This window comes from Argentina silus (genome assembly GCF_951799395.1).
Source record: "Argentina silus genome assembly, chromosome: 1".
Lineage (NCBI taxonomy): Eukaryota > Metazoa > Chordata > Actinopteri > Argentiniformes > Argentinidae > Argentina > Argentina silus.
This window is the reverse complement of record NC_139655.1, coordinates 16,455,392-16,477,640: the sequence shown is the minus strand read 5'-3', so window position 1 is coordinate 16,477,640 and position 22,249 is coordinate 16,455,392. Positions and strand designations below refer to the sequence as shown.

General features: G+C 42.0%; 2 protein-coding genes across 2 annotated transcripts in view; one reads left to right on the top strand and one right to left on the bottom strand.

Moving 5' to 3' along the window:
* Positions 1-321: 321 nt before the first annotated feature.
* LOC310807953 (general transcription factor II-I repeat domain-containing protein 2A-like) lies at positions 322-2,127 on the top strand (the record flags this gene model as incomplete). Its single annotated transcript, XM_083674624.1, has 2 exons — positions 322-1,005; positions 1,300-2,127. 2 exons carry the CDS (start codon positions 322-324, stop codon positions 2,125-2,127), a joined length of 1,512 nt encoding a protein of 503 aa, XP_083530750.1.
* Positions 2,128-10,671: 8,544 nt separating this feature from the next.
* clstn2a (calsyntenin 2a) overlaps positions 10,672-22,249 on the bottom strand; it is a gene marked incomplete at its 5' end in the record, with an annotated part of 133,870 nt that continues 122,292 nt past the window's right edge. Inside the window, 9 exons of the mRNA XM_083684835.1 lie at positions 10,672-11,173; positions 11,407-11,594; positions 11,808-11,928; positions 12,119-12,264; positions 12,665-12,832; positions 13,119-13,330; positions 15,899-16,047; positions 16,515-16,681; positions 19,086-19,248. Of these exons, the coding sequence (XP_083540961.1) occupies positions 10,946-11,173; positions 11,407-11,594; positions 11,808-11,928; positions 12,119-12,264; positions 12,665-12,832; positions 13,119-13,330; positions 15,899-16,047; positions 16,515-16,681; positions 19,086-19,248 (1,542 nt within the window). The 3' untranslated portion in view covers positions 10,672-10,945. The remainder of the gene's footprint in view (positions 11,174-11,406; positions 11,595-11,807; positions 11,929-12,118; positions 12,265-12,664; positions 12,833-13,118; positions 13,331-15,898; positions 16,048-16,514; positions 16,682-19,085; positions 19,249-22,249) is intronic.

Below are 22,249 nucleotides of genomic sequence, written 5' to 3'. Positions count from 1 at the left end.
CAGTCATAGCCATAAATGCAATGGTTCTAATAATTGACATAATCTTTTCTTTCGGTGTTTCGGTTTTCGGTTTTCGGCCTTGGTTTCCTCATTTTTGGTTTTCGGTTTCGGCCAAGAATTTTCATTTCGGTGCATCCCTAATAAATTACAACATAAATTAAACATATCTGTGTCGTGTTTTATTTTGTTTTTATTTTGAAATTTGAAATTTTATTTTGAAAAGCGTTACGTTTGTATTACTTACGTATGGACGTATGTGCGTGCGTGAGCTGTGAGTGAAGGTGAACAGCGACAAGTGACGCTAGCCAAGTTACCCTCAAGATGTCGGCTCACGCTAAGAAAAGAAAAGTTGATAACGAATGCCGTGTTTTCAACAAGACATGGACTGCCAAGTATTTCTTTACAGAAATTAAAGGTAAAGCCGTGTGCTTAATCTGTGGTACACAGGTCGCTGTGTTAAAGGATTATAATTTGAATCGCCACTACACGACCAAGCATGAGGATAAATACAGAAATCTGTCTGATGAAGAGCACGCGCGGGAGTCTGATGCGTTGCTAGCAAAACCGCAAACCCAACAAGGACTTTTTACGAAACTTCACACCCCCAGAGATGCAGCCGTCAGGACAAGTTATGTAATTTCTCACAAAATCGCCAGAAAAAGTAAGGCGTTTTCTGACGGAGAGTTTATTAAGGAGTGCTTATTGGACTCTGTTGCGCTGATGTGCCCGGAGAAAAAGGGCGCATTTGAGAACGTGTCACTCTCCCGACGCACTGTAACGAGGCGGGTTGAGGACATCGCTGGAAACTTGGAGCTTCAGCTGAAGAACAGAGCGGCCGACTTTGACTGTTTTTCTCTGGCTTTGGATGAGAGCTGCGATGTACGTGACACCGCCCAGCTACTCATCTTCTTACGTGGGATAACTGCAGACTTTCAAATCACGGAGGAGTTGGCAGCCATGCAGTCAATGAAAGGGACAACCACTGGTAATGACTTGTTCACAGAGGTAAATGCATGTTTGGACATGTTAGGACTGAAATGGGACAAGCTGGCAGGTGTGACAACAGACGGTTGTCCAAATCTGACGGGGAAAAATGTTGGACTTTTAAAGAGAATGCAGGATAAAGTGACAGAAATGAACCCTGTGCAGAAATTGACATTTTTGCATTGTATTATACATCAGGAAGTGTTATGTAAGACAGTGTTAAAAATGAACCATGTTGTTGATGCTGTAACTAAAACAGTTAACTTCATCCGAGCGAGAGCATTAAATCACAGACAATTTGTTGCATTTTTGGAGGAAAATGAGATTGAACATGGTGACAAAAGCTATCACTGCACTGTCAGGTGGCTCAGCCTTGGCAAAGTACTGAAAAGTGTCTGGGACCTGAGAGACCAGATTCAGGATTTCTGTGTTAAGAAAGGACATGACATCCCAGAGCTTTCAGATGAAGACTGGGTGGCAGACCTCGGATTCGCTGTGGATGTGACTGCACTAATGAACGAACTAAATGTCAAACTGCAGTGCAAGGGCCTTTTTGTGCATGAGATGTACAGTGCAGTGAAGGCTTTCATGAGAAAGTTGCAGCTTATCTCAAGCCAAGTGAAGGACAACATTCTGACCCACTTGCCAACACTAAAGGAAGCCAAAAGATCAGCCGATCACCTCCACAAGTACTCAACCATGTTAGAAGCACTGCATGCAGAGTTTTCGAGGCGATTTCAAGATTTCAAAACTCTTGAGAGTGAAATGCACATGGTTTCTTCTCCCTTCAACTGCAGTGTGGATAATGCACCAAGTGATGTTCAGATGGAACTCATTGACCTGCAGTCTGACACACTTCTGGCAGAGCACTTCAGGTCAGTCTCACTGCTGGACTTTTACTCCTCCCTCAAAGAGGAGAACTTTCCACACCTGAGGAGGCATGCTCAGAGGATTCTAGTCCTCTTTGGATCTACCTATGTATGTGAACAGACATTCTCAGTGATGAAGTTCAACAAATCCAAACACAGATCCTCTATCACTGATGACCACCTCTCAGCTGTCCTTCGCATAGCCACCTCAGACATTCAGCCAGATTTCAATGCCCTTGTTCAAGCCCAGAACAGACTGGATTATTCTCACTGAAGAGGTAAAATGAGGTGGAAAACATTACAAGTTATTGTTTGTTGTATTGCTGTATTTCTATAAACTTGTTAAGTTGTTTGTTGTTTTTCATTGTTTGTGGAGATTAACAAGTTAAAAATAAATTGCACTGATTCAATAATTGTTTTTGTTTTCTTATTTGACTTATACACCACAATTTCACATTGCCTAATATAAATATTTTCAAAATATATAATTTAGTGCATTTTACAATGGAAGAAAGTTGAGCAGAATTAAGTTCAAGTTATCGTTGGTGTGGCCCTCTGACACAATTCAGGTTTCTCATGTGGCCCCTTGTAAAAATTAATTGCCCACCCCTGCCCTAACCCCTACTAACCCTAACCCAGTCAAACTTGGATGAGAGTGCATATAGACTTTTGTGGCCCATTGATGGGAAAAATGTTCCTGATAGCCATTGACGCACATTCAAAGTGGATTGAGGCACACCCCATGCCCACAATAACCTCATATTCAACCATAGAGAAGCTGCGCAGCATCTTTGCAGTCCATGGGATCCCAGCGGTTCTGGAGAGTGACAATGGGCTGAGCCTAGTCAGTGCTGAGTTTGAAGAATTCCTAAAAAAGAATGGGATAAAGCCTGTGACCTCTGCGCCCTATCACCAAGCCTCCAATGGCCTGGCAGAATGCAGAATGACATCGACCAACTTTCACCCTCCTCAACACAATGGAGGAATCAAGACGTTTCCTAACCACCTTAAAAGCATCATAAACAGAATTACCCTATTTGGAACTGAGTTAATCAAACACTCACACTTTATTACAAATTGCATCCTTAAAAGGAAATCTCACACTGGCACTGTACTAATATAGGACCATTACCATGCCATCGAGCGGCTAGTGGTGATTATCTGTAAAACACAGATTCAGCTTTTAATTACCTGATCCTTTCTCTTGGCTCCAGGGAGAACTACAGGGAAGGAATGAGGAGTCAGCATTATCACAAGCTGTGAAGCCAATGGCTTGCCATTACACATAGGCATTATAGACAAATTAACAGAAAAAACAGCCTACTTCCACCACAGGGAAGGAAGTCTAGGCCTAAATACTAGTTAAACCTTATAAAGATCCAGCTCAGACTTTTCATTATAGTAGCACAGGCATTTTCTTTTTTATGTGTTTTCAATGTGGTTGATCAGTGTATCACTAGAAGTTATTGATGGATTAAGTGATTCACACCAATCCAACTTTATACTTTATCTATCTATCTATCTATCTATCTATCTATCAATCTATCTATCTATCTTCCAACCTTCTCTCATCTATCTGCCAACATGCTACCCTCTTACCATCTTTTATCCATTGGTCCATCCTACTATCTCACTTTATTTCAACTACCCAGCTTATCTATCTATCTTTCGTTCACAGTTAACCATCTCCCACTACCAAAATAAGACTGCAAGCCCACAAAGTTTCTTCTGGAACTTGGAACTAGTTGTGCTTTGAACTGAATTGAACTTTTGGAAAATATATAAAATAATCCAATCAGATTGAAGTCAGAAAATGTGGCTTGATATAATATTCATTCATTAATTTATTCAGGCACTGGCTAATGCAAACTGAACTGTAAATATACTGTATACCGCAGTTACTATAGGTCTACTACTGGTTACTTCTATACTTCAGAATCATAAGCAGAGTGGTTGGGATGGTAAAATCAGTAAAGGAGGGAGATGAGCTTTGACATGAAAAGGAGAGGTAAGGACAATGCCAAGAGGCATGCAGCCTGGTTCATAATAATGCAGGTTCTGCCTCATCATTGTACATTAATACCCACTAACACAAATGCAATTAACCTCAATGACCATATGGGGATACAGTAATTGACTATGTTAACATTTTCTGGTCAATGTTTTTTAGTTTTTAATTAACATTACCAGTAATGATGACATTAGCCTGGCACAATTAAAACAACAGACAAGCCATAATGTAATTATTTTTTTGATGTACAATGGACGTATTTGAGGCAAGGGTGAGCTCATCATTAATTTGTGTTGTGTGCTTACTGTTAGAAGAGATACAACTCTTGTTTGCTCTGTTGTGTGTGCAGGTAGCGAGATACAAAATATTTGCCTAGCTGGATAATCATGACGTAGGGTGAAAAAAAGGGCCAGTGTTGGAGCAGGTGAGGGAATCTTATTCTCAGAATCAGAATTCTTTTATTTGGCCAAGTATATTTGCACATACAGGAAATTGACTTGGTGGGGTTGGTGCATGGACATAAAAAACAAATAGCAAATACTGACAAGAAATTTACAAAATAGCAAAATATTAACAAAATAGCAATAACAAATTTTAAATTAAATTTAAAATGTAAAACTATAAATTATAAATTACACTGTCAGTGCATTGTTTGTGTATTCCACCTGAGTTCCTTTGAAATGATTGTCCCCAGGAATCTGAATGACTCCACAATGTTAACTGGGGCTGGGCTTCTCCTGAAGTCTACTACCATCTCTACAGTTTTTAGGGCGTTCAGCTCCAAGTAGTTCTGGCTGCACCAGGAAGCCAGGCTGTCAACTTCCTCTCTGTAGGCGGCCTCATCACCATTGGAGATTAATCCAATGAGGGTTGTGTCATCCGCGAACTTCAGGAGTTTAGCAGAAGGGTGGCTAGAGGTGCAGCTGTTGGTGTAGAGGTGGAGAAGAGTAGAGGAGAGAGCACACAGCCTCTGGTGCTGATGGTCCGGGGCTCCGAGACGAGCTTGCCCAGCCGTACCTGCTACTTCCTGTCTGTCAGAAAGTCAGTGATCCACCTGCAGGTGGGCTCAGGCACACTCAGCTGGGATAGCTTGTCCTGGAGGAGAGCTGGGGCAATAGTGTTAAATGCAGAGCTGAAGCCCACAAACAGGATCCTGGCATAGGTGCCAGGGGAGTCTAGGTGCTGGAGGATGAAGTGAAGTCCCATGTTGACTGCATCATTTACAGACCTGTTGGCTCTATAGGCAAACTGCAGTGGGTCAAGGAGGGGGTTGGTGATGGCCTTGAGGTGGGTGAGCACGAGGCGCTCCAAGGTCTTCATTACCACAGAGGTCAGGGCGACTGGTCTGTAGTCATTAAGGCCTGTGATCCTCTGCTTTTTGGGAACTGGGATGATGGTGGATGTTTTGAAGCTGGCAGGTACCATGCATTCAACCAGTGAAGTGTTAAAGATGTCCATAAACACTGGAGACAGCTGGTCTGCACAGTGTTTCAGTGTGGAGGGGGAGACAGCATCTGGTCCAGCTGCCTTGCAGGGGTTCTGTTTCTTTAACAGTTTGTTGACGTCTCTCTCCTGGATGGAGAGGTGCGACGGGGGGAGGGGGCTGTAGAGGTTAGTGTCTCTGTCCAGGCTGAGAAGAAGAGGTGTGATAGCTGTGGGGGAGGGTTGGTTTTGTGGGTCAGAGTCAGGACTGCTCCATTGTCTGTCGAATCTACAGTAGAAGTCATTCAGGTCATTTGCAAGTCTGAGGTAATCCATAGATTACCATGGATTTGGTTTTGCAATCTGTGATCACTCGAAGGCCTTTCCAGACTGATGAGGAGTCGTTGGCTGCAAACTGTTGTTCTAGCTTCTTTGAGTACTGTCATCTGGCCTCCTTAATCTCCTTGCCAAACGTGTACTTAGCCAGTCTAAACCTTTCCTTGTCGCCACTTTCCTTCTCCAAACAAAGCTGTTTGAGTCTTGCAGTGAACCAGGGCTTGTCATTGTTGTAACTCACCCTGGTGCATGTTGGAATACATCTGTCCTCACAGAAGCTGATGTATGACGTCACAGACTCTGTGTATTCATCCAGGCTGTTGTAAGCAGTCTTAAAAATGTCCCACTTTGTGGTGTCCAGGCAGTCACGCAGCTCCTCCACTGCATCTCTGCTGCTCCAATTCTTAGATGTCCGCACAGCAGGTTTAGAAAGTTTTAGTTTCTACCTGTATGCCTGGATCAGATGAATAAGAGCGTGGTCAGATAGTCCCAGAGTCCCCGCATGGGGAACTGCGTGATAAGTTATGCTGATAGTGCTGTAACTGTGATCCAAAATCTTCTCCTCCCTGGTCGGGCATTTGATTAACTGTTTATATTTAGGGAGTTCGTGAGTGAAGTTGCCCTTGTTAAAGTCCCCAAGGACAATAACTGGGGAATACGTGTTCATTCTCCTTCTCTCCACTCCTAATATTTGGTCTGCGAGTTGACGTTGAGCCACTTTCACGTCAGCTTGCGTGGGGATGAACTCCAGCCAATATAAAAGAAGTGAATTCACGTGGAGAGTAAAACGGTCTGCAGGTGATGAAAAATGATTCCAGGTCAGGGGAACAAGTTCGCAAAATCACTTTCACGTCGTTGCACCAGTGTTGATTTACAGTGCCTATAGAAAGTCATCATACCCTGTGAAATCTTTACCTTTTGTCACATTACACCCTGGAAATAAAATAAATCAAATCTAACTTTTTTTGAGCTGTATGGACACATTATAACCCTCATCATCAAAGTGAAAATATATATTTTTTAAATTCTGGACAATTATTAAAAATTAATTAGTGAAATACCTGGTTTGGTTAAGTGATCAGCCCCTTAGAGTATACCATTATAAGCTTGCTCAGGTGCAACCAATCAACTTCCAGATCAAACACCAGGCTAATTGCCCCCCACCTGACATCAATTGTAGTGGTTTTGATTACTTCGGAAAAAAACCAGCTGTTTCTTGAGGATTCCACAACTAGAAGTGCATGGTTCTGCAAAGAATTCACCATGGTTGGAAAAGTACTTTCAAAAGGCCTCCGGGATAAAGTTGTAGGAAGGCACAAGTTAGGTGAAGGCTACAAAAAGATTTCGAAGGCTTTAGCTATCCCTCTGAGTACCGTTCAGAGCATCATTAAGAAGTGGAAGGCGTATGGCACCACCAACACCTTGCCTCAGGCCGTCCGTCCAAACTGGATGACCAAGCCAGGAGGACATTGATCAGAGAAGCTACCAAGAGGCCAAAGGCAACTTTGAAGGACTTACGGCTAAGTCTTTATGGCTGGGACTGGTCTGTCTGTGCATGTGACAACAATCTCACAAGCTTTACACAAAGCTGTATGTATGGCAGGGTAGCAAGAAAGAAGCCTTTTCTGAAAAAAAAGTGCCACACTCAGTCTCGTTTGTGCAATGCAGAAACACACCTGGAAGATTCTGTTGCCATGTGGAAAAAGGTTTTATGGTCAGACGAGACTAAGATTGAACTTTTGGGACTGAACTCCAAGCGCTATGTTTGTGGATGTTTATGGCAAAACAATACATTTAATCAATTTTAGATTTTATAATTTCAGAGTCTATAACACAACAAAATGTGGAAAAAGTGAAGGGGTCTGAATACTTTCCGAAGCCACTGTAAGTCAGCACACATCAAAAAAGCCATTGTGCATATAACTTTTCTCAGCGTGGTCTACCAACGCCGAGACGGCACCGCAAAGTCTCCGTAAGGTCAAGCGCACTTCAAATAATTAGGGTTTCAAGAATATAGCCTCCCGTTATGAAGTGTAGCCATTTGCGGCAACGCATCTCGTCTCGCTCATGGTGCAGCACCCTGAAAACCACGTTGACGGAGCTATGACGTTTTGGTAGTTACGGCGTAAGGCTGAGCTGAGACTCCTCTCTCTCTGTCTGTAGGCCTCGTCTACGTTTCCGACAACGTGGTTATCTTCCATCATGTATCGGAGGATGTGTCCTATCGTGTCCCGCTTGGGAAAGTTAAACATGGATGGAGAAACAGAGAAGAAGGACACTGAATGTGGATGCTATCAATTAGCCTATGAAAATTAAGTTGTCCATTCAGTTTGTCGCTTCCAAATGTGACATCACTTTTTACTTATTGCTATATGGAGTTATTTTTGCTCGTGCACTACTCTTAGATGTGCATATAGGCTACTATCCAATCACGATTTTACTCAAAGGCATAATAAGAGGGGTAATACTAATCAAATTATATTTTGTGTAATTTCGACAATATCTTAATGGTCAATATTTTACGTGAAACATTAGCTACATCTCAAGCACCGTTTTTTGTCGCGCTCTTCTCTGGTTGGTTTGGAGAACATGCTACCCCAATTTGTTATATTTCTTTGCGTATTGTTTGCCTCAGCCGGAGCCAAGGTTGTCAAGTGTGTCCTTATAGGCCTTCAATAAGTAGGCCTATAATGCGTCACCGTCTCCATAGTGCCCGAGTCTGTTTTGTCCTAAACTTTCTTCAATTTAGCAAATGTATTATGTCCTACATGTAATCTACTAAGTGTTTGCTCTGCAATTTTTATCCAATGATCTTATATTGATTTAGAAGCTCGCGCGTCATGGGAATTGTTTAGCATTAGGCTACTAGGTTATCTAAGAAAGTAGTTCTTCGCACTTTGCACGGCACGCAGATTCGGGAGAATAATATAAATCTCAAGGCCTGCCTGGCTAGGCCTACTGTATATCTTTCTACTAAACATTTGTAGAAATAACTATTAGACTACTACGAAGTGTTACTGTCGACGTACCTTACTCAAATGAACAATATGCTCACGCACTAACAATAATACAATCTACTAGTGTGTCTTGGGAGATTTGAAGGTGCACTTTAGTAAAAGTGTTAATTGGTCATCAAAAAGGAAGGAGGACCAAGGCACTCTTCATGAATTTAAAATGCCTTTATTTATTGTGGCATGTTTAATACAACAAACACTATAAAAACTCCTGACGCGTTTCGGCATGGCTTTCCTCAGGGAGTATAATTACACATGGAATTTGTTGTTGATAATAATTTCATTGCTTTGAAGTCCCTAATGCTAACCCATCAAACACAATGGTAACACGCTCAATGAACCTGTGTGTGTGTGTTACTTTATGGTATGGATACATTGCATTCATGTATCTAGGCTATTATTAGGAGCTGTTATCATGTATTTAGCAAACATTTTTTTTGAGTCTTTATCATACAGACATACAGGTATATTCATAAAGAAAAGTAATGTCAAATGTAAATTCTAAAACAATTATTTATTGGTCAATGGACAGAAAGTGCTGGCATGACCACCAAAGACAAAGAAACCCCAGACCTTTACAAAACGAAAAGGAACAAAACATAGGCCACTGGTATAAAATAACTGTCTTCAACATTTTTACAGGGATTTTATTTAAAATGTGTTATTCATTTCTCTATAACATGTGATAAAAATATGTGGTGAAACAAGGCAATGGGGAGAGGCGTCTCACAATGATGACATCACAATCACAGGCATTAAGGCCGACTGGGAATTGGGTGAGTCCTAACCACTGCTACAGACATAACATGTAACAGATGCATAAAGTTTAGAGTGGCATTCGCTGGAGAAAATCGGGGGGGTCAGAAATAACATGATTGGGCTACAGCAGACCTCTTACTACGCTGCCATCGATGGATCAAGATGATCTGTTGTTTCTTGTTTCTTATAGTGAGACTGCTGGCAGAGGTGGCTCACCATAGACCAAAAATGGCTCCATTGACTGGTGACCTGTCAAGGGTTTCCCTTCCTTCATTTGCACTATTGTGACACTGGGCAGAGGGAAGAAAGGTTGTGGTTTTCAGATTGGTCCAAATGAAGGAGAGGAGACAAGAAGATGAAGCCACTTTAGACAATAGAGATGTTCTCTGAAAGTGTGCTGGCCAGCAAGTGATCTCTGTGCCCGTCATATCATTTTTTTTGTACATGAATGCAAATCTGACTCAAGAACAGCATCTTGGGGCAACGTCACCCTTCAGCTTCAGCTGCTATGCTGCCCTCTGGTGGGGAATTTATTCATACCCTCTTAATCTCATCTCAGCCTCTGAATAAATTGAAATGCCATGCTTAGGTTCCTCTTCAGACACATAGCTGTGGAGGGACACTAGATAGACACACACAAGGACACAGAGACACAACTCAATGGCAAACACAGATAGAGGCAGGTCCATGAGCCATGAAGTTTTCCCCCCAAGCACTGATCTAAAATCAGTTTAGTGTTTTCCCTCCAAATGGTTATTTTAATGATTGAGGGAGGATAGACTAATCTTATTTCTGTGCTTAGGGGCAACTTCTACCCAAAGTGTCCTGCCCCTGATTTGCAAGTACGTCTGTAAGTTTGGGAAGATGTAGGTGGGAGACAGTGAGTGATACTCTACCTGCTCAAGGAGGATTTATAAAAATGTACAGGTACTTTTCTCTCTTTTTCATATGTCGAATGAAAATAACCAGGCAGACAGAAAGAAAGAAGACAAACTATCAAAATGTTCAAAATTAGTTTGTAAATACATTGGTCCTGTATTATATCGTTAATGACAATTTGTAAGTGTCCCTCAAACGATCTAAAATAAACATATTTCCAAGATTTCAAATAAAACATTGTCTCATAACATATTCTAACTAAGTAAATCATTGCACAGAACATTTTGTGTAAATGCCAAGGAAAGAACATCGCCAGTTAAGATTCTTTTTATTAGTTACTTAACAACTATTGAGAAAGTTTAGGGTAGCATCCAATTTACAAATAGAGTGGGCCAATTGTTTTTAAAACCACTAATTATTCAACCACTATAATTCAAACAATTGGCTTCAAGGGTGTTATAATGTGTTTGAATTGGACTCTCAGTTAGCCTGGTCATGGCTCAACACTTGTGGATGTATTATTTTACTTTGACCAGCAGAGGGCAACATGTCATAAAACACATGGACACAAAAATGGGAACTTGAGACCCATCCATTTATTTCACCCTAATTTGTAACTGATTTTGAGCAGGGATTTCTGACTGTATGTGTGATTGTGTGTGAGAGAGAGATCAATATGTTCTCGAAGAGCTGTCCCAATCCAGCTTGCTCTTCTGCTTGCTCTCCCCCTTGACGTCTTTCTCCTCCTCCTCTTCCTCCTCGTCTTCATCGCTGTCATCTGACTCTGCACTCGTGATGTCATCCACCTGTTCATCCCCCTCTTCATCCTCATCCTCCTCCTCCTCTTCCTCATGCATTTCCTCTCTTACTTCCTCCATGGCCTGAGCCTCTCTGATGTTCTATGGAACATGGCAGAGTGTATAAAGGTTAAACTTTATATATGTGGTGAAAATGTTATTGATAGGAAAACACTGTTTGCAGGTTCTGTCTGGCCTTAGTTCTGTGTGTGCATTGGTAAATACAATATGGATCCAAAGAAAAGCTCTTGCTACAAAATAAAAACTAGATACTGTAGATACTCCTGGTGCCTGGTTTAGAGTTGACTTGTGTCCAGTGGATTGTGGCCTCTTACCTCCATAGGGTTGACAGTGATGGTGAGGGTGGAGTCGTCCCAGTCCGTCTCTGGGTCCTTTGTCCCGACTTCCTCATCCTTTGAGCTGTCCTGGTGGGTGGTGTGAATCCGGTAGATACCCAGCACCACGATGACCACTAGGGCAGCGATACATATCACTATCACCACTGTGGCTGCTGGAGGTGTGCCTGTGTGAAGATATTAGGTTTTAAAGGGACAGTTCACAGTTCTGAAATACAAAATTGTTTCAACTTTCCCTCTGCACTATATTGTGTCCTCCCTGCCCCTGCTCCTTGAGTGTGTCAGTGATCTGAAGGCTGAGCCAAATCTCTAGCTCCCCTTTGGGTTTAACAAAACACACTGTAAACCTCTGGTGTGTGTGTATTGCAGAGGGCTCTTACCTGAGATGTGGGAATTGAGAGTGTGTACCATGAGTGGATGATGCACAGGCCGAAGATACTGGGATTGGGCGGCCATGTGATTGACATGCTCCACAGGCACTGAGTTGTGGAGAGCGCTGACCTGAGGGGTAGGTCAAAGAACATTACTCATGGAGACCAAGCTGATGGAAAGAAATTGTGGCATGAAGGGGGAAGAGAGAGAATGAAGCAAGCTGAGAAGGAGAGACTAGTGGCATTGGAACGGGGGAGATAAAAGGAAAGAGAGACTAAGTATGTGCACATGACAGACAGGGGAACAGTGTGTCTCTGACCTCAAGGTTGAACTCATTGCTAGTATAGCGGCCGTTGAGTTCCGAGCAGGTGAGACGGAACCTCCTGTCAGTCAGGGTCGACGGGCGCCAGTTCCTGTACCTCACCTGCCTGAGGGTCTGCTCATAGTGCACCATGGAGTCAACACCTGGGGGAATATCAGAGACATGGCATGAATTAAACCTGGGTAGTGATGAGATCATGAGACCAATCAGAGATTGGTGCTGGGCCCTCTACCTTTCTCCTGCTCTGTTATCTCCGAACATAGCTTCACCAATCATTGCTATACAGTAGCATACTTATGATCTAGCCAATATGCTGTAGATGACACAACTCTCTCTCTCCTGGGAGACGTTGCTGTACACATTTAGAAATCTTTGGAAATGATTTAAAACCTATTTGTTTCCCAATTATATTGTTTATCATACAGTTTGAATGTATTTCTATTACATTTTGAACTGTTTAGGCCAAATACAATATAGGGTTAGGTAGAGTTAATGGTACCTACCATATATGGAGATGTCAGGGGTAGAGTTAATGGGACCTACCATATATGGAGATGCCTGAGGTGGAGTTGGTGGCGTCCAGGTGTTTCCCTAGTAGGGAGCTGTGGTGAATCTCCAGGCTCTCGTGCTCTGGGTTGAGCTCTTCTCCAATGACCAGGACATCACAGTAATCCAAGTTGTGCATCACCTCCAGAACACCAGGACTATGGGCTACATACACACAAAGAATCATAAGACTTCAATACACTGGGGCAACATGACAAGGCAATGAGCAATAAGAAGTATTATCTTGTCTTGTGGACAAAAGTTAATTGGAGTCCCTGAGATGCAATGAAAAGCCAACATTGAAAATGATCATTTTCACATACACACACACCTTGCGTTATAACTGTACCAGTGTTTTATACAAGTGTTCGAACCCTCCGATCTGTGAGCTATGTCAAGTTGTGATAAGATCATGCTACAACAAATCATGGTAATCAGCCACGAAACCCACCTGTGCTGTATGGTGCTGTGTCGCTTTTGGTTACGGTGCTGGTAATTCGGAGCTCCTTGAAGGGCGCCAGACCCATGGCTGCACGGAGGTCAGAGGCAGGCCTGACAAGTCGATCTGAGCCGGCGATGGTGATCCGTGGCTCGCTCGGCGGAAGGACCATTACTACTGCCTTGATGTCTGGGATAGAGATGCACGTATCCTCCCCAAAACACCTGAGCACTCGCAAACACACACACACACACACACACACACACACACACACACACACACACACACACACACACATTACTCCCTTGTAGTGCCTCATTTTGTAATTACCTAATAATCACTGTTGATCAGCAATCTTTTACATTTACATTTATGGAATTTAGCAGATGCCTTTATCCAAAGCGATTTAGAACAAATACATTTGTCTAAGTAAGTGAATCATCTATCCATCAGTCATCATAAGAAAAAGTAATCTATGTTAGGACCAGGGGCTATTGGCAGACACTAGAAGAAATTTAAATTTATTTATGCAGTTATGACAGCAGTGGGAAGCTCATTTCACCAGCGGGGCGCCAGGACAATGAAAAGCCGTGACCGAGTAGCGAGCACAATCTCTAATTATCGCTCCTCTTCAACTTAAAAAATTAACATTTTTTTTTACATGCGGGAAAAATAAGATCCAAGCAGATAAAACCTTTTCCTATAATGAGATTACATTTACATTTACATTTATGGAATTTAGCAGACGCCTTTATCCAAAGCGACTTACAACAAATACATTTGTTTAAGTAAGTGAATCATCTATCCATCAGTCATCATAAGATAAAGTAATCAATGCTCGGACCAGGGGCCATAGGCAGTCACAATGCTAGAAGAAGGAAAAATTACTTTAAAAAAAAAAGAAAAAAGAATTATAACAGGAAAGAAACTTGTACAGGGGGATAGTGGGGGTGAAGAGGTCTTTAGGAGGGACCGTTGTAGCCTGAAGAGATGGGTCTTCAATCTACGGCAGATACTATACTTTGAATACAATGTATTGTGTTTCCCCCTTAATGATTAAGGTTTGGATTTGGTGAGTTTAAATTGATTGTAGATCTCTGCAACTTCAACCTGAAGCAGGCGTACTAGCACATAGGGATTATGAGCACTGATCTGAGGTCAGTTTTGCATTTCTCCCTGAGTTTTCAGGTGGGTAATCGGATCCTTGAATGAGGCTACAGGCACCTACTACCCAGAGCTGAGGAGCTGTCCCACCACGGCATTCTAGGTAGAAAACAATACTTGGCCAGGTTCATTATAGTGTGAGAGGAGCAGAGAGAAAAGTCTCCCAAGATCAATGCTAACGCTGCGAGTAATTACACTTCAAGAGGGGTGAAAAGTGCTCTTCACTCACTTATTTATTCATTTATTTATTTCCTCAGGCTAATTAAGAACTGTGTTTGTTTATGACAATGGTCCAGTGCAAACGTACCTTGTTGTGTTTGTGACTGTTTGGGCTGCTTTCCCATTGTAATTCGATACGTGTTACTAACTACATAACAACCTGGCTTTGAATGGGATGTGTGTGTGTGTATGTGTGTCTACCTTTGTGTGTCTGCCTATGTGTGTGTGTGTGTGTGTGTGTGTGTGTGTGTGTGTGTGTGTGTGTGTGTGGCTCTGGTGCTGCTGTTCGCTAAGCTCCAGTTGCCTCCTACAATGCTGCGGCTGATGATGAGGACATGAAAGAGTGCTATGAAAGCCAATGTGCTGTGTCAGGGATTCTCATGTCAGAGGGCAGCCAGGGACAGGAAGGTTGATCATTAGTGTAATATAGCGCTGTTAAAATTAGCTGGTTGGCAGGCTGACTTGCTGTCTGTCTGTCTGTCTGTCTGTCTGTCTATCTTTGTTTTCTTTTTCTAATTTTCTCCCTTACTTGCAATTCATATCTATAGGCTGCATTTAAATTTTTCTTTCATTATATTAATCTGGCATTAGTGTGTAAACTAAGCTTTAGGGCCTAACTGAGTGCTAAATACACAACAATCACCAAATGCTTTTGGGAACACATGCTTTTAGGCAAAAAGGACAATGTCGAAGTTTAATTCAATAAGAGAAAAGCTATGAAATGGAGAGTTGAAAATAAAAAAGGGAACTGTAGGCTACAGCGCATTTTCTATATTGGGGTTATGAACAATTGCGGGTGGCCGCGCATCACTAATGTGTGTGTGTGTGTACACCTGTGACTATGCCTGTGTGTGTCCCTGTGTGTCTCTACACATGTCCAATGCTTGTTCACTGTTAAGCAGTGGGGGTGGTTGGCCAAATCAAAATGGATGTCTGTGGTCGATAGTGGAGCCTGGCCACAGGAGCTGTAATAGGTTTAATCTAACTCAGGAAAGCTTATAGAACTCCCTTAAACAAAGAGAGATGGCTCCTCCTTCTCAGCAGGCAGTTTAATTTTCCAAGGAACCCAGGATAGAGATGCTTGTCAGATTGCATTTATTTAGTTTAATGTGCTACACCTCGCAAACTTTGTTCAGTACTTTTACAGGTGTTGTTAGAGGTAATTGTTTGTGGGGTTAGTGCCAGTTTTGCTAATGACACACACACACACACACTCACACACAGACACACACACACACACACATCCCATTCAAAGCCAGCTTGTTATATAGTTAGCAAGAACAAGGAATCTAGATAAATGCTTCATTTAGTCAGTGCATTAGCACAAGGAATTACAATGTGTGCATGCACATGTGTGAGAGGTGAAAGTGTAGTTTATTTATATTTCAAGAGCACCACAGTATACTCACTGTACAGTGGTGCTGATATGTAGCCTCCTCAGACCAGACGTGGGGAACTGGCGTGAGTTGATGTAGGACACCTTGGTCATAGCCGTGTTGATACTCTCTAGGTTTTCTCCCTCCATCACCAGCACAGACTGGGCTGGGTTAAAATGGAACTGTGGAACACACGCACACACACACACAAATCAACATATCAATACAAAAGAGCATCATATGTCTAAGGTTGAAATGTGTAAAAGAGTAAAAAGGTTTATATGCATACAGTATGTGTATATGCTTACTGCCCACATGTTAATGCATATAAGTGTTTGTGTACACACTACAGTGCCATGCGTAAGTAATGGGTCAGTGAAGCATTTTTTCTCTCTACACTCCAAAAGTTTGGATTTGAAATCAAACAATTACTTTGAGGTTAAAGCAGAGATTCTCAGCTTTTATTTGATGGTATTTGCGTACATATAGTTAAACTTTACATTATGTTACGTTACACACATTACTTTTTATGCATAGTGCCCCTTTTTCTATGCCTGTGTGTGTGTTAATGCATAAATATGCCTGTATGTGTAGCTTATGCTGTGTGTATATGTGTGTGTGTGTCCCTGTATCTAAGAGGAGCTGTCACCTTGATGTCCTTGCCCAGGCTCTCTAAAGAGTTGATGTCCAGGCCCTCTTTGCAGGCCTGCAGACAGGAGATGACTTTGTGAGTCTCAATTCTGCCTGGCCGGATGGTCAGTCCTGACAGGCTGCCCCGGAAGTACTGGGTGAAACGAGGGGTTGACACCTCACCACCTAAGGAGGGGGGAGGGGGGGGGGGCACAGAAACATTGGTAAAATCAGCATTGGACAGCCTGAGGTCAAGCCCTGTACAGACAGGTGAGTTCAGAACCATAGAGAGTGGACGGTCACATCACCAACAAAGTGCCTTTGCCATAGAGACTTTCAGGGGCATGGTGCCATTTATTGGTGCCAGTAAGTGACTAACCTGCGACACTGGAGCTGTGTTGATATGAGGCGAACTGACACTACAACACAGCAGGTGGCAGTAATTCACAAACATTTGATTTATGCCCGCTCAAATGACAGCAGATTTAAAAGGTTGACTACATGGTGTGACTACATGTGATATAATCACAGTCCATTTAGGGGAATATGTATTATTTCTAGGGATATGACTCTATGGCCTTAACTCACAACTGAGCGAACACCTAAAAGGAAAGAGGAAATGGAAGGCCTTCACTTGGCTCTTCTCACTCTTGCTCTTCTCCTCACTACAGGGAAGGCCTCATGCCACCATCAAGAACTAGCTTGTCAGTCATGTGTAAAGTAATTACAATACTGTATACCAGTAGACTTAGCCACATAATTATTGTCCTTGCAAAGCAACACACTACTGTTATTCGTCATACTCAAGAGTATATATTCATCTTGATGTCGGTTTAAAGAGGAAAACGTGAACAGTAACATGTACACATTGGTCTTCAGTGCTAGCATGGCGTTTCATTTACATTACATTTACATAAGGCAATCATTATAAATACTGACACTGAAATACTGACTTAATTACTTTGACTAAGCCTGGTATTCAATCAACTGTAGACAGTGGCTTTCTGCATTGCACTATAAGATGTGTGTTTGATTTGTACAGCTGAGTGTGCCGGATTGAGGGGGTTGACACGCAGTAGTATTTACTGTATACATGTGCTTGTATACACACCTATCTTCCACCATAGACTGAAGACCCATCTCTCTGTCCCTCCTAAAGACCTCGTCATCCCCACAACCCCCTTGTACAGTTTCTCTACTGTAAATAATAAAAAAAAAAAAAAAAAAATAATAATAATTCTTCTTTCTTCTAGCATTGTGACTGCCAATGGCCCCTGGTCCTAGCATAGATTTGTTTTTCTTATGATGAGTAGGTAGTGGTAGCCTATGGGTTAAAGCTAGGCAGAACATGCCATTAAGGCCAGCAACGTTTTTCCCCCCCAAATAGCCTACAGTAAGTAATAATTTGCCTGTTCTACATAAAACGAGTGAACACAGCTCTGAGCAATAAACATTTCCCAAAGAAAATAACAGAAAACAAAAAATGTTCTGTCACCCAGTCCAAGGGACACAGATCCTGCTTTGCTTTGGGGAGCACAAATTTAGTCTCGGGCAACTTTCATTCTGTGTGTCTCATCATTATGTTGTTGATTTTGTGGAGGGTGGGTGGGGGGGGGGAATTAAAGATGTTGAAAGGCAATCCTGTTCGCTAATGGCCTGCAAAGTTATCAGTTGCGGCTTAGTGAAGCTTAGAGAGGCTTCATTGGGATGTAATAGCAGGCGAACTTGTCCTCCATTCAGGCTGGCTAATCCCTTCTTCAGGGCTTTCTCACACAATCACAGATTCATGGAAAGAGAGAGGGGGCAGAAAAAAAAGAAAAAGAAAAAAGAGAATATTGCAATCGCGCGCTTGATGAAAAGAAATTCAAATGACATGTAAATGCCAGGGACTTAGGACCTCGACGCCCCAAGCAGGGCTCATGCGATTTAGCCATTGCGAGCTATCTCCCCATTCTCTCTCCCCCCAGGAAACACATTTATATAACTATTTTGATCATAAAAGCCATGTTAAATAGTTCTTCTTCATTCAAATGTAATCATTAGCCCACTCGCTTTTCAAGCTGCTGGAATTGACAGCTTGTGTTTCCTGTTTGATGTTGCAAGCTTGAGCCCATTCGATTTGAGAAAGAATCGCTTCTACTGTAGCCTCAGGCCCCAAACACAGCCTCCCTCTCTGGGTGCTTCATCTGCAAGCATGATTCCACTTTCATGTCAATAATGTAGATTTTTCCACTCACGTTATCTTTTCAGTCTTAAGTTTGGGATTGTTTATTCACTCTCATGGACTGGATGAGGGGAACTGACATGATGGAGTACGTTATGAAATATAAATGTATTTTAATATTCAATCAAAACCATTGTGCAGGTGTTTCCGGGTTATGGTAAAACAACCTTGGTCTTGTGCAGTAAGACAGCTTTGAAGCAAGATAAACCCAACTGGAAATTATTGCCTTTCACTACTCCTCACTAACACACACACACACACACACACACCGTACCGCACCACACCACACACACACACACACACACACACACACACACACACACACTCTTCCCCTTTCCTCCCTCCAGACCCCCAACCGATAATGACCTTGCCAGCAGGCGCCCACTGTTAGCTGAGTGTCTATTTGCGACGGGTGGATGGGCCAATCGTCTGTCACCAGGTATGGTTCGTAGGTCACCCCATCAACGAAGAGCGTAACAGCTGGGAATTCCACGTTGATCACGTAGTAGTGCCACTCCTTGTCGCAGATCTGTAGAACATAAGGGCACTCCATTAGTATTGCGTTTTCTGTGTAGATCTACTTTTGTTTTCTTAAAGGTGTAGCATGTAGCTTTGAGCTTTGCTACCCTCTTTGGCCACAGTGAAAATTTACATCAAGGTGCAATCTGTAATTCAAACAATAACAAAGCAGGCTCCCCGCCACTTTTTTTGGTATACAGCTGAGGGATGGGGCTGGAGAAATGTAACCAACTCAACTTCATAGACAGAGCTATGGATGAAAGGACTGACCATCCATAAGATCCATGTTTTGAAGCTATACAGTGCTTGTTTACAATTGCATTGTTTACAAACAATGGAGTAAAACAAGCTTATATTTTAGGTTCTTATGAGGTAAGACAGTTGAACTAAGCTCATAGGCATTTATAAGTTATATTCTTCAAGAATCAATGGCTATATATCCTTAATTTAAAGGTCTAAATGACCTAACAAATTATTATTTATGGTTATTACAAAGCTAAAACAAAAGACACTTGTTTGGCCGTTACCCATACTGTACCACGCTTCTAATGAAATACACATTCAACATCATTTGGATTCCTCTGCTTCTCTCTTGATAATTTATTCTTTGTCTCAGAGTAATTAATTAAGTTTAAGTCTCTCATTAAGGGAACATGGATTTAGGAGCAATGAGTCAGAGGATTGTCAACTTTCTAATCAAGCCCAAACTCTCTCTGATTGGAAAACCTTTGTTGTCTTTTCCAGAGACATAATTTAAAGATGTCATATCCAATAGCACAGCAAATTACTCAGTCAACCACCAGCCAATCAAAATGAAATGGGCAACTTATACTATGTGGTTGAGACGAAGATACTTCACTAAAGACATCCACCATTTTCATCTATTCATTTGATTATTTAAACAGTATAATGAGCATGTGTGTTTTGTTACATTTACCATTTACAAACCTTTCAGCTGCCTAGTATACTTATTTCACCATCTTCATCTCAGTGCAGTGAAAATTGTCTTGTTTCTATTGGTCACAGCTAGATTGGCAGCTACCTGACAGCTGATTTTAATTTAAGTAATCAGGGCACCTGCCATTTTAAATAGGTGTGTCAAGTTCAGTTGAATGTCTTACCACAGCCAGAGGATTTAGCCGCCAATGTTTTTGTTGTTTTTACTTGTTCTGTGTTTTAAAATGTACAACTTTGAACAGGTTGAGAGTTGTTATTGTGTTTGAGACATGTGGCAGATACTGCCAAGCAGTGTTAGGACCTAGGGCTGTGTGTTTTTTCTTCCAAGGAAAAACTAAGGGCCCTTGTGCTACGGAGTTGTTTTAGCTCAGGGAACTTACATAGGCTGTGTCTGAAGGGTCATACTGCAACTTATTTAGTAGGTGTTTTCAGTAGTTTGAATTCACTGCATGCTATTCAGTAATTCCTATCTGATTTTAGTCCCCCAATTCAATGGAGCAGGTAAGGGAGGTGGGCAGTAGTGAAATTGAAGCAATTACCATGAACAACATGGTTGGGTTACATATGACATTCTCAGTATGTTGAAATGATCACTTATTGCATACATTTTTACAGTATGGCCTAAGTAATAGTAGTAGTACAGTATGCAGTATATACAATCAGTATATGTGATCAGTAGGCAGTATGAGCATTCAGACAAGGTCATAGTGTTGTTGCACCGGGTTCGTACCCATTCGGTCACACTAGCAAGACTGTGTTTGATGTGAGTGCTCCTAGGGTTCATCATTCCACCCATACTGATGATGATTATCACTCAGCCTTGAACAAGAATCACCACTCTGTGCACAGTGCAGTCAGGTGTGGCCAACTCCTTCCCTTCTCCCACTGAGGATGCCTTTCATGCTCACGAACTTGAGATTAAGACATTAAAATGCTGTTTCCTTTAATCAGCGTGAGTTACACTGTGTTCAGTAAACACAAATACGGCGCCCACACATGGACAGACACAAGTGTAAGCATGTCGGTATGCACATAGCACAACATCTGGCTGAGATGAAGTGCTGGGGAGTCCTCCATATACAGTAGCTGACTGGTATCTCCAGGGAGAACTCTCGATGGTGCCTCTCCTTCTCACTGATTGCCCCCCCATAGGAGATACCAACCATTCACAGCCCAGAACTCATCATCCATGCTTGACATTGAGTAAGCAGACAGAATGAGATGCCACTTTTGTTTAGCTGAGTTGAGGGGAAAGTGAGGTGTCATTTTCCAAAGCAGACTGTGATTATGTGGCTGTTATCAAAGTGAGAACACAACATATTTCAACAGCTTACAATACATGCACTCTTTATTGAAAAACACATTAATCTTGGCATGACAGGAAAGGGATTTGGTTTGTCACACCCACACACACACACACACACACACACACACACACACACACACACACACACACACACACACACACACACACACACAGAATATACTGAAGGCTTTTGGCATGGGTTTTTCATTCCAGCTCTCATTTCAGAGCTAATCTCTTGTACTGTAGGCATATTGAATCCTGACCTTTAAACCTGTTAAACAAATGTAGACGATCATGACAATAGGAGCTGATTGGTGTCAGAATCACTAAATGCCTCAACACCTGTTTCCTTTCAAGGCTCAGACCAATGCTTTTGACAGAATGCCAAATGGCTTCATATTCTTGTTTTGAATCATATTGCCACAGACCAATTATTTGACTTCCTCTGTCGATTCTTGTAGACACAAGTGTTGCTTTCTTTCACCAAACACACTGCATAGAATTAGTGTGAATAGAATGAACAACCAAATTTAACGCAATGCTCCATGATGTCCCAGTGTTCCTGGAGGCCATCCGATGCACCACTTGGATTTTTTTAAATTAATCAAGGATTCTTACAGTAGGTGCATTGTCGCATTGTCGAAATCTATGCATCTCTCATAATTCTACACATGTGAAAAATAGTGAACAACTACTATGTAATATTTTCCTCACATTCCATTTCTTTGACACACTGGCCTGACTGTCC